Below are 14790 nucleotides of genomic sequence, written 5' to 3' on the forward strand. Positions count from 1 at the left end.
CTCCCAGTTATACTTAGAGTGATATTACCTTGAAGTATTTTGAGTAAGTTATGTTTTACCACAACTTCGTTATTTTAGGGATAACTCCACACACATGGCGTGAGCAGGTACAGATCATAAAGAAGGAAGATGCTATTGCTGCGGCAGGAGGAGTGAATAGCACTGTAACTGTCTCAGCTGTTAAGTTGAAAGGTAAAATTACATATTTTGCAGTTTCTGAAAACTTCAGGAACGATCAGCATGTGTCATTTAATACCTTGCATCATATTACATGCACTTGTCCACATCACAGTTTTGTAGTTATCTCTTTTCAGTATATTCCTAATTCCAAATGGAAGTCAGTATTATTAAAATTATTTACAGGAAGTGCTGTGATAATTGTCATTAATATTTTGCTTTTATATTGGATTAATCATATATTAAGAGGACTGCCAGCTAATTCGGAACATTTGTTAGTATCTATATGTTGCATATTTTTGTACACGTGGAAGAGACTCAAAGCTGAGTGAAGGCTGAATGCAGTGTGTCAGTTGTGATGAATTTTGCATGCTTCTAAGTGGCTGAGTTTGTGCATTCACCTAGTATTCCATGTTGAAGACTCTTTTCTTTTTTAGCTTATGAATCAGGAGCTCTTGGGAACCATATTGTCTCTCCTGGACAACAAATTTGACTTGTGGCTGTAAAAGCTTGTCAATAAATTGTTTAATTGTAATAAGGGGAGGAGAACAGTGATTAACCAAAAAGAACAAGGCATTTCCAAATGCAACATACAGAATTGAACTTCACTTTCTGCCCTCTCTTTTTCTCTGAGAAAGCAAGTGAGGTGGTGTGTAGGTCTGTCCACTCATATTTGTGTTTTCTATGATTTATATAATTAATTTTAAAAAAAATGCCAAGATGGTTCCTTTCAGAGAGTGTATCTAATTTTGTTCCCTAAACATCCTCAGTGTGACGCTGTTTTGTGTGTCTGAGACCTCATTGTTGATAGGATGTTAAACTTTTTTCTTCCTTACTTCCATGTTGTCCTTCCTTCACATCAGGCCTTACTGCTCCACAATTCACAGCTGCCCATGATGCCTGTCCCCCTCACCTAATTTTTCTTCTCCCTTCCTTTCACACTCTCATACTGCCCTCTCTCCCCCCCCCCCCCCTTTTTTCAAAGATGCCTGTCTTGCGTTCTCTTCCTGGTCCCCCTTCACATCTGCCCACGCTACCTTCTCTTTCCCCTTTCCATTCCCTGCTCCCTTGTCCCTCGTTTCTGTATGTCTTCCTTGCACACTGTGAGGTACTTTCGTGGATACAGAAGCCAGGAACAGATTTTGTTCATGAACAGTGTGTTCAGAGATTAATTTATTCTACATCTAGTATCAAATAGTGAAAACAATACATAATTTTGTTGTTGAAACCACAGCATCAGTTGTTAACAGTACATTTGAATGTTGAAATATGTACAGATACAAAAGATTTATAAATCTGTCACTCTTAAATACAATGTCTATTCAGAAGTTATCCAGACCTGGCCACAATGAAAACGTGTAAATGCTATTCAGCTGGCAAATACAGAAAAAGGCTGTTCTGCACGAATGTTGGACCTTAAGTACACCCACACTGGAGCTCCGTAGAGGGGATACTTGCATCTCATTGGCAGTGGCGTAATCGTTCGTGGTAGTGATCTTGTGCCGCACTGGCAACTGTAGGAAATGCAGTGGTGTACATGGCGGCATGCGACTTTGAAAGTGCGACTGACCCAATAACGACTGACACCACCAACTTGGAAGGTATGGAGGAATTCTGTGCTGTGGATAGTGAAGAGGCAGGTACTTGGTTGGGGACAGAGAAGACTAACCTGCATCCCAACATTGTGTCTTGTGAGCACTGGGGAAACTGCCCCAAAAAATCAGGAGCAGGATGCATCCAACAGAACAGGTAGGAGGATGGAGAATGCTGCAGAGGGTGCTGGCGAGTAGCTGACATTGACGGCGTCAATGTCCCCAGGAAAGGTGATCTGCAGCGTACATTGTGTCTTGCGAGTGCCAAGGAAACTGCCCCAGAACATCAGGAGCAGAACGCATCCAATGCAACAAGTAGGAACATGGAGGGTGCTGCAGAGGGTGCTGATGAGTAGCTGGCAGTGATGACGTCAGTGTCCATTGGAGAGGCAACCTGCAGTGTTGGCGGCAAAAGCTTCGCAGGGGACCAGATGTTGACTGCCATTGGTGAGACTGCTGTGGGTGGAGGCACCCATTCAGTATACTGTGTAGGAGGCTGCATTTCAATGTATGGATGTGGTTTGTGTCACAGCGGCTGGATGTCGTGCAATGAAGAAATCTCTAACAGTGTGATCTAAGGCAGGATCACTGAATTCATAGGGCTGTAGCTGCCTGCACGGCTGTGAATGGTACACTGCACTCTCCCAGCTTAGCTGAGAACAATGCCGGATTCTCATACATGTACCTTGTTGTATGCTCGATATTGAACAGTGATGTTTGGGCGAAACTTGGATGAAGCAAATGCAACAATGTCTGATAGAATTTCCCAAACAAAAATTGTGTCAGAAAAAAAATATCAGGAACAGGCAAAGTATGATATTAACTAGGAAACATCAGTAAGACATCTTCATGTGAATGTGAAGCTTGAATTTCTGACATTTGTGCCTTAGGCGTTCGAATGAAATGTTTGGCCTTACTGTTAGACTGTGATGAGAATGGTGGTGTATTCCTTTAAAGATAAAGGAGGTCCATTGTCAGAAATAATTATTTGCATGAAGCCTTCGAGAGAAAGCGAGTGCCTTATTGATGGTGCTAGTGGCAGTCATCAAACACATTGGACAAGGGTATTTACTGTAATCATCGACAATAATCAACTAACGTGTTTGTCAAAAGGGGACAACAAAGTCTATATAGAGGCATTACCATGGAGTATCAGAATGTGGCCACAAGAAAAATTTGTAGCGAACAGTAGTCTGATTGTCCATGCAAGTGCAACATTGAGCCATCACACATTGTATTTGCTTATCTTAAACAAGCCAGCTGCTTAGTACAGACTGTTCCCCAATGATCTTTTTGTAGAAGACTTAATGCCCGCTGCTGTTAATGAGTCAGGGATTAACAATCTTGTCTGTTTGTTATATGTGGGAAGCAGAAACATCATTCAGAAGAGATAAACAAAGTATCTTCACACAGAGGGTCAGGAATACACTTCTGAGAGCACAGCCAACCTTTGGGATTGTAACTTTTTGCAGTTGTGGCGATTGGTCATAATCCATTGCTTGTGTGATCCACTGTGAATCAATCAGAAAAAAATCCAGTGCATGTGAATCAGAAGAATCGATACATAAAGAAGAAGCTTACAACGTTTTGAAAGCTGCCTCTGTGCCAGCAGGTAAACGAGGCAATGTGCCAGTGTTTGCATGTTGCGCCTTCGGGCAATACCAAATTTTATACATTGAAGCATTTGCACCGTGAACTTGTTTTGATGGATAAAACAGTGCACTCAAAGGCTTATAGTCCTTGGCCAGGAAAAAGTTTCTGCTATACAGGTAATGATTAAATTTGATGACACTACAGAGTATAGCCAGGGCTTTTTACTCCAGCTGACTATAATTAATGCCAGCACTGTTCAGAGTTTTGGAAGCAAATGTGATGGTGTGGTCTGTTTTGCCAATTTTGTGGGATATAAAACGTCCTCAACACCATGGGTTGAAGAGTCGACTGCAAGCTTAAGTGGTTTCAGCAAATCGTAGTGCATTAGGCGAGGTTGTCGAAGTAATGCATTTTTTAGTCTTTAAGAAACTTGGTCATAGTCTTTTGTCCAATGGAATTGGGCATATTTACATCTGGGGCATTTCATTTTAGGCACGGCATTTTTACCACATTAGGAATGAACTTCATGTAATAAGCCAATTTCCAAGAACAGCTTTGTCATATGAATTCTTAGGAGATGGTAGTTGCCGAGTTGCTTGCAAATGTTTCATTGAAGGATGAGTACTATTGGTGTGATGTCATGTCTTAACTATTCAATTGTTATGTTGAAAAAAGAATGTTTCTGCAAGTTACTTTTGAGACCAGCCTCTGTTAAAACATGAAAAAGACAGTCCAAATTTTTTAGGTGTCATTCAAGTGTTTATTCAGACATGATTATGTCATCAAGGTAATTAAAACAAGAAGGCATCTTGGACATAACTTGAATGAGAAATTTTTGAGACAATTCAGGCATGGAAGCACTTCCGAAAGGTAAGTATTCATATTCAAACAAGCTAACCGGGTATCCAGAATAAAAATTTTCTTTGTCTCTTCTTTCTAATGGTAATTGAAGATAAGCTTCTGCAAGACCAATTTTTGAGAATTGGCCTCCCACCAGGAGGCTGTGAACTGAGAGTGCATTTGAAATCTGCACAGAGACAAATCTTCCTATTTGGCTTATGAATGATGACTAAGGGTGGATGCCCACTGACTTTTTGAAGTAGTTTTTTAGACACCAATAGATTCCAGTCTCTGAATTTCTGTAGCTACTTCATTGTGTAATGCGAGCAGCACAAGGCGTGCACAGCAAAATTTGGGTTGCACATTAGCTTTCAGCATAACGAGAGCATGAAAATCTTTTCCACATCGTAGAGTACTGTTGAACAAACTTTGATACTTGTCACAGAGTTGTTGAATTGCATCATGGGAAATTTTTGTATCAATAGCATGCACCTTGTCCTGTATGCCTAATCTGAGGGAATGAAACACATCTATGCCAAAAATATTCGGACTTTTGCGTGAGCAAACAATAGTGAAAGGTACTTCCTTACTCATGTTTTTGGATTTTGCAGTTATGCGGCACATTCTACAACTGAAATGCTGTTGCCGATATAGGTGGTGAGATGTGGACTTGATGTTTGCAAATGTCGTTGGCCAGTTTTTTCGCATGTATCTAGGTAAAGCAACATAAAAGGAGCTCCGGAATCTAGTTCAAGACGCACTGGCTGGTTACGAATTTGCCGTGTAATCCACAGTTTGCGATGTGTGTTCTGAATAAAATTGTCCATCCCGTGTTGTAAAAACCTGTCTTCTGTCTCTGTCTGAGCACCAGAGTGCTTTCATGAATTTTGAGATTGGTAGAGCCTTTTTGAAGTATGTGGTATTCGAATCAAATGCATGTGTTCGCATTTTCTGCATCTTCATTTGTCTGATTTTTGCGCTGAATTTGAACATGAAATGATATTGGTTTCCATTTGTTCCTCCTGTTGCTTTATTCCCACACGAAACAGACGAGGTTTGTCTAGTCTTTTGCAGCAGGCTGTCCTGTGCGATGACAAAAATTGCATTCAACTCGCTTGAAGAAGCAATTCTTCCATTCATGATTGACATAGCATTTGACATATGACTTTGCTTTGGACGCAACTGGAGCAGTGTAATTGGGTTTGTGCCAGCCCAGAAAACATTGTATTTAGTTGTGTGTCTGGCCTTGTTTACTTGATGCTGACTTATGAGTGCTGTGGCCAGGGCTGTGGCTGGGGCATGGGTTGTCTGCCTCAAGTCACACACACTTGGCTAAATCGTGAACTTCGTATACATTGATAACTTGAACCATTTCACCTAGGCTAAGGTTGTGATGTTTTAGAATTTAGGCACTCAGTCTCTGACCTGATAGATTCTGAATAATAGCATCCTGAAGCATTTCATCCTGATCAGTTGCACCACAGACACTGTTGAATTTATAGTCTCTAGTTATGATGTGCAATTCATTCTTTATAGGACTGATTACTACGAAGTTGCATGCAGAAAAATTTATACTATGCAGCAGAAACATGTACTTGACACTCAAAAAATTCATCTAATCTTGCAATTATAACCTCCTCAGGCTGTGTTTAGGGCTAACTGAGGGGAAACAATCTCACTGTGAGGTGATAGGTGTAGTGTACTACATGTGGAAAGATAAATGCACAACGTTATCCATGTGTGATTTTGTAGGCACCAAAATGTTGGTGCAGCTGTGTTGTGTGTTCTTTCCATGTTTCCTTTGTCTCACCGAACTGTCAGAAGGGCGGAGTGGCTGCTGAAATCTGTCTGTACCTTGTGGTGCCTTTTGTTCCAGGGCTGCTTGTTCTTGTACATGCAAGAAACTGCTGACAGCAGTTCTATTAGTTTAGTTTGAAACTGCCAGGAGATGTTAGAAACTGTTCAGCACTTAGGTGTTACTCTTCCTCGTTTGCCATGATTCCTTAAATATCTCAGTTTAAATATTGCAACTTATGTATTTCAGATAAACACGCACACACACACACACACACACACACACACACACACACACACACACACAAAATAATTCAGTAGAAAGGAAAAAAAGTTCTGCTCTGGTTTCCCAAGCTCCTTGTACCACTTTTTTTTTTCTTGTTGCCAGTCTGTTATGTCTTCCTTGCATGCTGTATGGTTGTTTCGTGGATTTAGGAATGAGAAACAGATGCCATTCATGAACAGAGGATTCAGATATCAATTTATTCTACATAATATCAAAGAGTGAAAACAATACATAACTTTGTTGCTTAATTCACAGCATCAGTTGCAAACAGTATATTTGAATGTAGAAATATATACAGACACAAAAAGTTTATAAATTTGTCACTTTTCAATACAAAGTCTATTCCAATGTTGAGCCCTGGCCACGTGAAAGTCTGTAAATTCTATTCAACTGGCACACACAAAAAGGGGGTTGTTCAACAGTGTCCAAGCTTAAGTACACTTGCTGCTGGAACTGCAGAGAGGGGATGCTTGCATCTCATTGGCAGCAGTGTAATTGTTCGTGGCAGCACCCTTGTGCCACAGTGGCAGCTGTAGGAAATGCAGTGGTGTAACTGGCAGCATTTGTATTTGAATGTGCAGCTGACCAAATAATGGCCAAAACCACAGTTCCTTTCTATACTTTCCTTCCTCCCACCTACTTTACTGTCTCAGTATCCATAACACATCTAATGACTTCCCTCCCTCCATCACTATCCTCCCTCTTACCAAGAACAAAAGTTCGTTTCTAGTATGTGAATTATTGTACCCTGTATTTATTTTGTGAAATTCTTTTTGTCAATATTACTATAATGACATCTTTCATACACCACCTCTTTTTCCCTCCTAGACAATGTAGGTTCATCTGTCATCACTAAGTCAGTCGTTTCTGAAGCAGAAGCTCAAAGTACTTTAACTGAATGTATCAGTGCTACTAATCCAGGTGACATAATTATTGAGAAAAATATTATTACCAGTCAAAGAAATGACAAAGAATTTCATGAATTAGACCGTGGTGATCTTGGTAAGAAACTAATATTTGGTATAGTTAACCTGTTTTGGATTTAAATAATCTGATAACTAGACTAGTGCTTGCATGAGATGATCTGTGTGTAATTTATTAAATTTAATGTAGTATTGACATTATACGATTCAATGTTTTAATTTTTTTTTCATATTAGATGTAAATGAGCCAGAGGTTTTAAGTGCTGATGGAAACAATGCTGGAAATGAAAAATTGGCAACAAATATTAAAGTGAAAGGTGTTGGCTCCATGCAAAGAGCTTCAACTGAAGTCAGTGATCAGAAAAATGCAGATTCTGGTAAGAAACAAATACTTATTGCATTAATTTATTTTGTGGCAGATGTATCAGCTGTGCAAGAGTAGGAAGAAATAATAGTTCAGTATTTTGGATGCGAGTCGTGTTGCAGTCAGTTTTACAGATATTGCTGTCTGCCAAGTAACGTGCTTCTAACAAGAACAGCAGAGGTCAGTTATCTGTAAAATATATACAAACTTTGTATCATGGTCACTCAAATGATTTATGAATGATTGTAGTCCGTACCATTGTTATATTTCAAAGGATGACACATAGCAGGAACCACTAAGTCACACTGGCTGTAGGAAGCTTCCACAGTGTCTCTCCATGACTGATCATTTGGGAAAGGCACACATGCAATTAAATACGTTCCCCCTTCCATCATCTGACATCTAGCTCATCAACTTCCGTTACATGATTCACATTTATTTTAGTCAAACTGAAGTTTTGTTTTTGACCATATGAGTATTCAAAATGAAGATTTTCGTATCATATTTTTTATTGTTATACTATACCAAAATGGGCATACTTACAAGCGCTGAGAGTAGGAAGTAGTTACTCAAATCTAAATTGGGAGATGACACAAGGTGCAGAACTTGACACTAGAGTTACTAGAACCCAAATGCGGAGTTATAAGAACTATATTGAGTGGCACATAGCATGAGCTAAATGAAATGCTTTTGGTAAAGGTCCTTTGTGGAAGACTACTTTAACATGTGAAAAAAGAGAAATATTGTTATCAGGGCTGGACCATTATCATTGATCTGGTGACCTTTCTAGTGGCGTGGATATGCTTATTAAAGAATAGGGGAAAAACTGCCCCAATGAAAATAGCGAAGGTAATCACAGTTTCAAAAGTGAAGAGAAAGTAAATTCTTTTAGGCAGATAAAAGAAACAACAATCTGAAAACAAAGTAAGAAATGGTCAACAAAATAAAACCTCACAGGTATTAATCCCCTATACCACAAATAATCTAGAGAATCAAGTACCCTCTAGTATGTCTTTCCTGAATCAAGTGTTCTCAAATGGATCTTAACCTATTCACATGTCAGGAAATGAGGAACGTTCAGTGTAGGGGTCAGGATACTGATCATTATGGTACATTCATAGGCCCTAATGTGGGGAGTTATGTAAAAAAAAAATGAAGGATATATAAGACTAAAAAGAAGTGAAGAAAGGAATAGTTACTATGAAAAAATGCAGAGACCAAAGAAATTAATGTAAATTAGGCCATGTGGGTGACAAGAACCAAGGACATGTGTACCTTGCTGCTCTTCTCAGGAAAGAAAGAAAGAAAGAAAGAAATACCTTGTTTCCATACATTGGACTAAGAGTGAACATTGCTTTGTTAATGTTGATTGTTGCATTTATATGTATATAATTAACTGTTTGAGGATAGATCACAATCCACCAAATAGGAAGGTGGTGCACAGTAGATGAGCAAATAGAAAAGATGGAGAATAGCTTGCTTATTTTTAGATCTTTAATCTTGAACACTCACCCCACCCACAAAGACACACCTGGTGTTAGTAGTATGTCCTCAGAATCCTGTTATATTCCATCTTAAGTTTTTATTTAGTAGGTGGTGGTGGTGGTGGTGGTGGTGGTGGTGGTGGTGGCAGCAGCGGCAGCAGTGGCGATGATAACAAATCTAAAAAGTTGCAAATAATGGTTCTGATATCCATCTGGGCATCCAGATTTAGGTTTTCCTTGATGTTCATAAATTGATCACAGTAAGTTTCTTTGATGTTCATAAATTGATCACGGTAAGTTTTTTTGAAAGGGCCTGACCTAATTCCTTTCCCATCCTTCCTCAGTCTTAAGTTATGCTTTGTCTTCAGGACATTAAATGCTTTTCCAGTAACGACTATTATTGAATCTTTGGACATGTATTATATTGTAGTGGTCTCCACATAAGAAGGTGAATGGTTGGGTGATTCACAGTGGCTAGCAGCAGTGTCCCACATGATGCTCCAACCAATAGTGTCACTGTGCTGCAGCTGCCTGTAGCACTTGCTTTGGAGTGTGCATGGTGCATTTAGTGTTGATTTTCATGTACTGTGAGGTCACTTAGTCCTATAGCGTAAATTATGGGTGACTTAAAGCAAACATAAGAAGTATTACGTTGTGAAGCAACAGTGATAGTTTCCCAAACGTACAAATTCTAACTAAGGAGACTCTGAATAAGAAACAGTAGCCTGATGTAACTCTCTCTCATCTTACCAGTTATCAGGGAAGGTGACAGGTGGAATGTGAGGCATGGGACAAAGGCAGAGAGTACTCGGGTGACACAAGCATTCTCCATCTCTCTCTTTGTGCAGAACATAACACGCTGCTGCCATCTTATGTGCACACTATAGTGTTGGCATATGTAATTATTTAAAAGTGATTATTTTGTAAATAGAACTTGTTGAAATGTTTTTATCATTTACTGAAGTTAAATATTATATTTGTCTGCAAAATCTGACACACTTATCCAACAAGGTGTTCGATGCTCTTTTGTACAATATGTGTTCTAAAATGAAAACACCTACTTCTGTTATAAATGTAAAAATAGACTAGTCTCCATGGTAGGTTTCTGTCCAGCAATGTGACTGATGGAAATGACAATTTTTATTTTCACTTTTGATGTTTTTGTTTTGCTCAGCAACTTCAGGATTGGTTTGGTGCAGTTCTCCATTTCTTTCACTTGCCAGTTACCCTCTTCCTTTCAGTATATCTGCTGCATTGCCTTACATGGGCTCCTATTCCCTAAAACCCAACTGCCTGCTCTCAATCCAGCCTTAATTTTTTGCTTCCATTCCGCAGTAAGATTCTTTTGTGAATATTTTTTAGTCTTGTGATAATTGACTTACGATATTAATTTTCATATCTATCTGATCTTGCCTTCTGTTGGTATGTCATCAGTATCTGTGCCTTCCTTCCTTTCAAGTTAGAGCATAACTTTTTTCAATTTAAAAATAAATATTGAATATCCCCTAATATCTTCTTGCACTTTGTCCTCAGTTTCAGTAGATCTGTTTTCTTCTGTCCAACTACAAAGCTTCTGTATGTGTTGTTCTTATCTTCTCACCTTATTTTCTTCTTCCATCACCCACTTGTCCTTCTCGTCTCTCATCATTAGTCTCCACCTTTTGTGCTCCATAATATGATCATCATTGTGCAGCGTCTACATTAACCTGTTTTGGTTTTGTATATATCTTTTGACATCCTTCCTCCATCCATTCTTCATTAGATTTTGTACATTTTTGATTGATTTCATACCTGAATTACCTATATTATAGCTGTCCCCCACAACATTTTTACATTTTTGTTGCTTCTGTATTTGAGCATCTTATCTGATACCCATAACTGCCTGTTTATCTTGGTCTATCCTAGTAGACTTATTTCAAGGTATTTCATCCGTGTTCCACAGCAATAACTCAGAGTTTTTTTATTTGTATTCTTACAAGCAATCAGAGTTTTTAGTTCCTTTAGCTTGTTTTAAGTCTCTCAACATTTCAATTGCTTTCTCATTAACTTCTTAAATGTAAACTGTCATTAGGTTATGACCATTATGAATATGTAACTTCTTGGATAACTCCTGTAGTTTATAATCAATCTTTCCTTTTCATCGTATCCACTAAGTCTCCTATGAACTGTGGTTCAGGGTGACTTCTTTAAACTCTACCGCTTTTCCTAAAGCTCTCCATTTCCTTTCCCTTTACCCCTGTTCCTTCCCCTTCAACCCTTCCATCAGAAGCAGGAGCCACTGGTTTCAAAAGCTTGCATTAGTAAAACTTTTTTTTGTATGCGTGCTCTCCTGCTAACAGATGGTGAGTAGATATTTTTATGTATCCAATTACATTATATTGTCAAAAATTTATTATTTTCATTGTCATACATTAGTTAAGTTTCACTGTCACCTATATCTGTGATTGGCATGTGTAGTTGGATGAATGCTTCTTCTATTTGCTGCAGATATTGCTTCATTCTGTTAATAATTTCCTTTTTTGTTATTTTCATAGTTTTGAACTACCATTTTCTAACCAATGAGGAAGAAGTCTGTGATCCCCATTCCAAAATTCCTCCCTCTTCTGACCATTGCATCATTGATTTCTAAAATATCTGTCTCCATCCTGTGTATTTTAGCTTCTAGATTTTTCTACTTTCCCTTTACTACCTTGGCAATTTAGGATTCCACATGCCCTTGCAAATTGGTATTCTCCACATCTCATGACTGGACTCTTGATTTTCATGTAGTTGAATATTGTTTTCCTTTGATCCTATGCACATGAAAACCGTGAATGTTCACAAATTATGTTGCCAGTGTTGATACATTTTATTTTATTGTTACATATTTTTATGTATTTTGCTATAATTAAATGCTTTTACATATTTTAACTGTATGCTACAAGGAATTACATAATGCTTTTTCACCCTTCTTCTTACTTACCAAAAAATCTGAATCCAACGTACCATAAAATTTTGACAGGAAGTACATTATCTTTAAAAATTATCTGGAGGAAATTCTGCCATCTTCCAAATGTAACCTTTTACTGTGAACTAACCTGAACAGAGATACTAACTGGATATGGAAACATTGGGATAAACCCCTTTAAATATTATGCAGTACATACTAATATTTGATTTCTTATGTTCATAGCTTTCAGAATGGGGACAATTGTCCAGTACTATTAAAATCTGCTTCTGATATCCATGTTTTAATCCCTTGCACCAGATGATGTACTTAAATTTGGTAATGAAAAATTGAACTTAATTGAAGCTGAATGAATGTAATACTATAAACAGAATACTTTTAACTGTAAGCAAAATAACAGAAGTATTGAGTCACCGAGAGACACACACAGAAAAGGGAATGAAAGCTTCTAGCTTTTGGAAGAAATCCTTTGACAAGCTGTAGTAACAGACACACACCTTTTTGCTGGCTGTTTGACTAAGGATATCTTCTGAAATTGTGTGTGTGTTTGTGTGCGCCTCTCAATGCTTCTGCTCTTCGGCAAGTGTTCTCCTTCACTCCTAAATTATTTACGTTCAACCATAACTTTCCATGCTATATTTGCAAGCAAAATAAGGCATTTTTCAGTTTGAACAAAACAACATTGCTAATTTATTTATTTTTCAGAGAAAAAATGCACTTCAGATACTCCAAAAAGAAAGTTATTTCATAATCAAAATAAAACTAGGGAATATATACTCCAACAGAAACAAAAACGAAAAGAAAGATTTGCCACTGAACAAAGAAAAAAGAACATGGAGGATGAAATGAAGAAAGTTAAGCTTCAAACGCTGAGGGAAAAATCCCGAAGAATTGTTAAAACAAATGTTAAGAAATCGTTATCTAAGAAAAGAAGTCCAGAAAAAATAAATAATTTGGTAAGTCCAAATAATAAATTCTTTGTTTGAGTATATCTATTTGGCCTGATAGAAATAGGTAAAACATGTATTATGTTATCTGAAATTGTAGAGAAGTATGAAGAAAGTAAAATCTTTTATTATTATTATAAAAAGGAAGAAGGCTTGCTCACACAAATTTAAAGGAACCTGAATTCCACTCTGTTACCTGAATGTCTTTGTCTCTGTAGTAGACATTTACTTTATGAAGTCTGTTCAAAAAATTCCGGAACTTTGTCCACAAAATTTTTCTACATTTACAATTTACTTATTGTGAATGGTTTCCATCAAAATACTCTCCTCCACAATTGTTAAAACGCTGCAGTCTTGGTACGCCTCTTGCTGGATCGTGAAACATGCTGTCTGCGAATTTTCTTTTATCTCATCTATTGCTGCGAATCTTCATCTTTTCACAAGGGTTTTCAACTTTGGAAATAAAAAACAGTCCACAGGGGCCAGTTCTGGAGAGTACAGAGGATGAGGCAGCACAGTGATTTTGGCTTTTGTGCAGTAGTCACACACTAACCACAGTGAGTGTGCAGATGCGTTATCGTGGTCCAAGAGCCATGAACTGTCTCACCACATTTCAGGCCATTTGCTTCTCACATTTTCTCTTAGACATCACAGCTTGTTCAGATAGTACCGTTGATTAACTGTTTGTCATTGTGGCACGAATTCATGATGAACTAATCCTTCAAAGTCAAAGAATACTATCAGCATGGCTTTGACATTTGACATTTGACCTGACCTGACAAGCCTTTTTTGGTCTTGAACAACCTTTCCCGACCATTGTGTAGATTGAACCTTGGTCTCATCATTATAATCATTGCCGTTATGATTTTCTTAAGGGAAATCTCATTCTCACTTGCACAATCCAAAAACTCTTCACAGGTTGCGAGGTGAAGGTCTTTCTGATCTTGACTCATGAGCCGTGGGGTGAACTTGGCAACAGCATGATGCATTGCAAGATGTTGTATCGGGACTTCGTGACATGATCTATCTGAAATGTTAATTTCTTCTGCAACTTCTTACTGTCAGTCTTGGATTGGAATGCACAATTTTGTCGACATTCCTGACATGAGTGTCATCATCAGATGTTGAAGGACATCCTGAACAAGGGTCTCTGTAAAGCTTTTCTTGAGTTTCACGCAAAATTTAATGCAGACTTGTTGCTCCTCTAACTCTTACAACTTGAAATTTGTGAACTGTGTGACACAACATTCTACTCAATACAGAACTGAACAGTAACTAACAGACATACAACCATGAAACTGCTGACGGTTAAACATTAAACAAAGGTGTGTGCAGGGATGCCAACTGCATTTCACTCTTGACACACCATTGGCAGGAAATTCCAAATGTTCCAGAACTTTTTGAACAGACCTTGTATTTCTAACTATTGTTTTATGAGTCTCGTTGGGAGGGAGTGGGGGAGGGGGGACTTGAAAACTGTAACAGTTTAAAATACTTTAAAAAAATGAAAGTGGTACATATCTTAACATTACATTATTTTAACATTACATAGGCCTATAATAACAGTACTATACAAGAAAAATACTTTCACTGTTGACATTTTTTATGTCTGCAGTAACTTTAGATAATCACATCACTTTTGATCTGATTATATATCTGGAACATGTAACACTTGTGGATGGGTAGATGTGTGGTAAAAATATCCATAATGTTCCTGCATATATGCAGTAAAAAGCAGAAATAATGCAATGATGTGTCTGGTAACATCCCTTTGGGAATTTTTACTCTGGAAGAAGCTTTAATGAACTTACCATTTGTGCTAAAAATTGTAGCATACCCTTCA

At 38.0% G+C, this 14790-nt stretch overlaps 1 protein-coding gene across 1 annotated transcript in view; it reads left to right on the forward strand.

Annotated features, from left to right (window-relative positions):
- LOC126266703 (uncharacterized) overlaps positions 1-14790 on the forward strand; it is a 348549-nt gene that overhangs the window by 37933 nt on the left and 295826 nt on the right. Inside the window, exons 4-7 of the mRNA XM_049971146.1 lie at positions 79-192; positions 7111-7284; positions 7442-7582; positions 12706-12956. Coding sequence (XP_049827103.1) covers positions 79-192; positions 7111-7284; positions 7442-7582; positions 12706-12956 — 680 coding nt within the window. The remainder of the gene's footprint in view (positions 1-78; positions 193-7110; positions 7285-7441; positions 7583-12705; positions 12957-14790) is intronic.

The sequence above is a fragment of the Schistocerca gregaria genome, chromosome 4 (genome assembly GCF_023897955.1).
Source record: "Schistocerca gregaria isolate iqSchGreg1 chromosome 4, iqSchGreg1.2, whole genome shotgun sequence".
Lineage (NCBI taxonomy): Eukaryota > Metazoa > Arthropoda > Insecta > Orthoptera > Acrididae > Schistocerca > Schistocerca gregaria.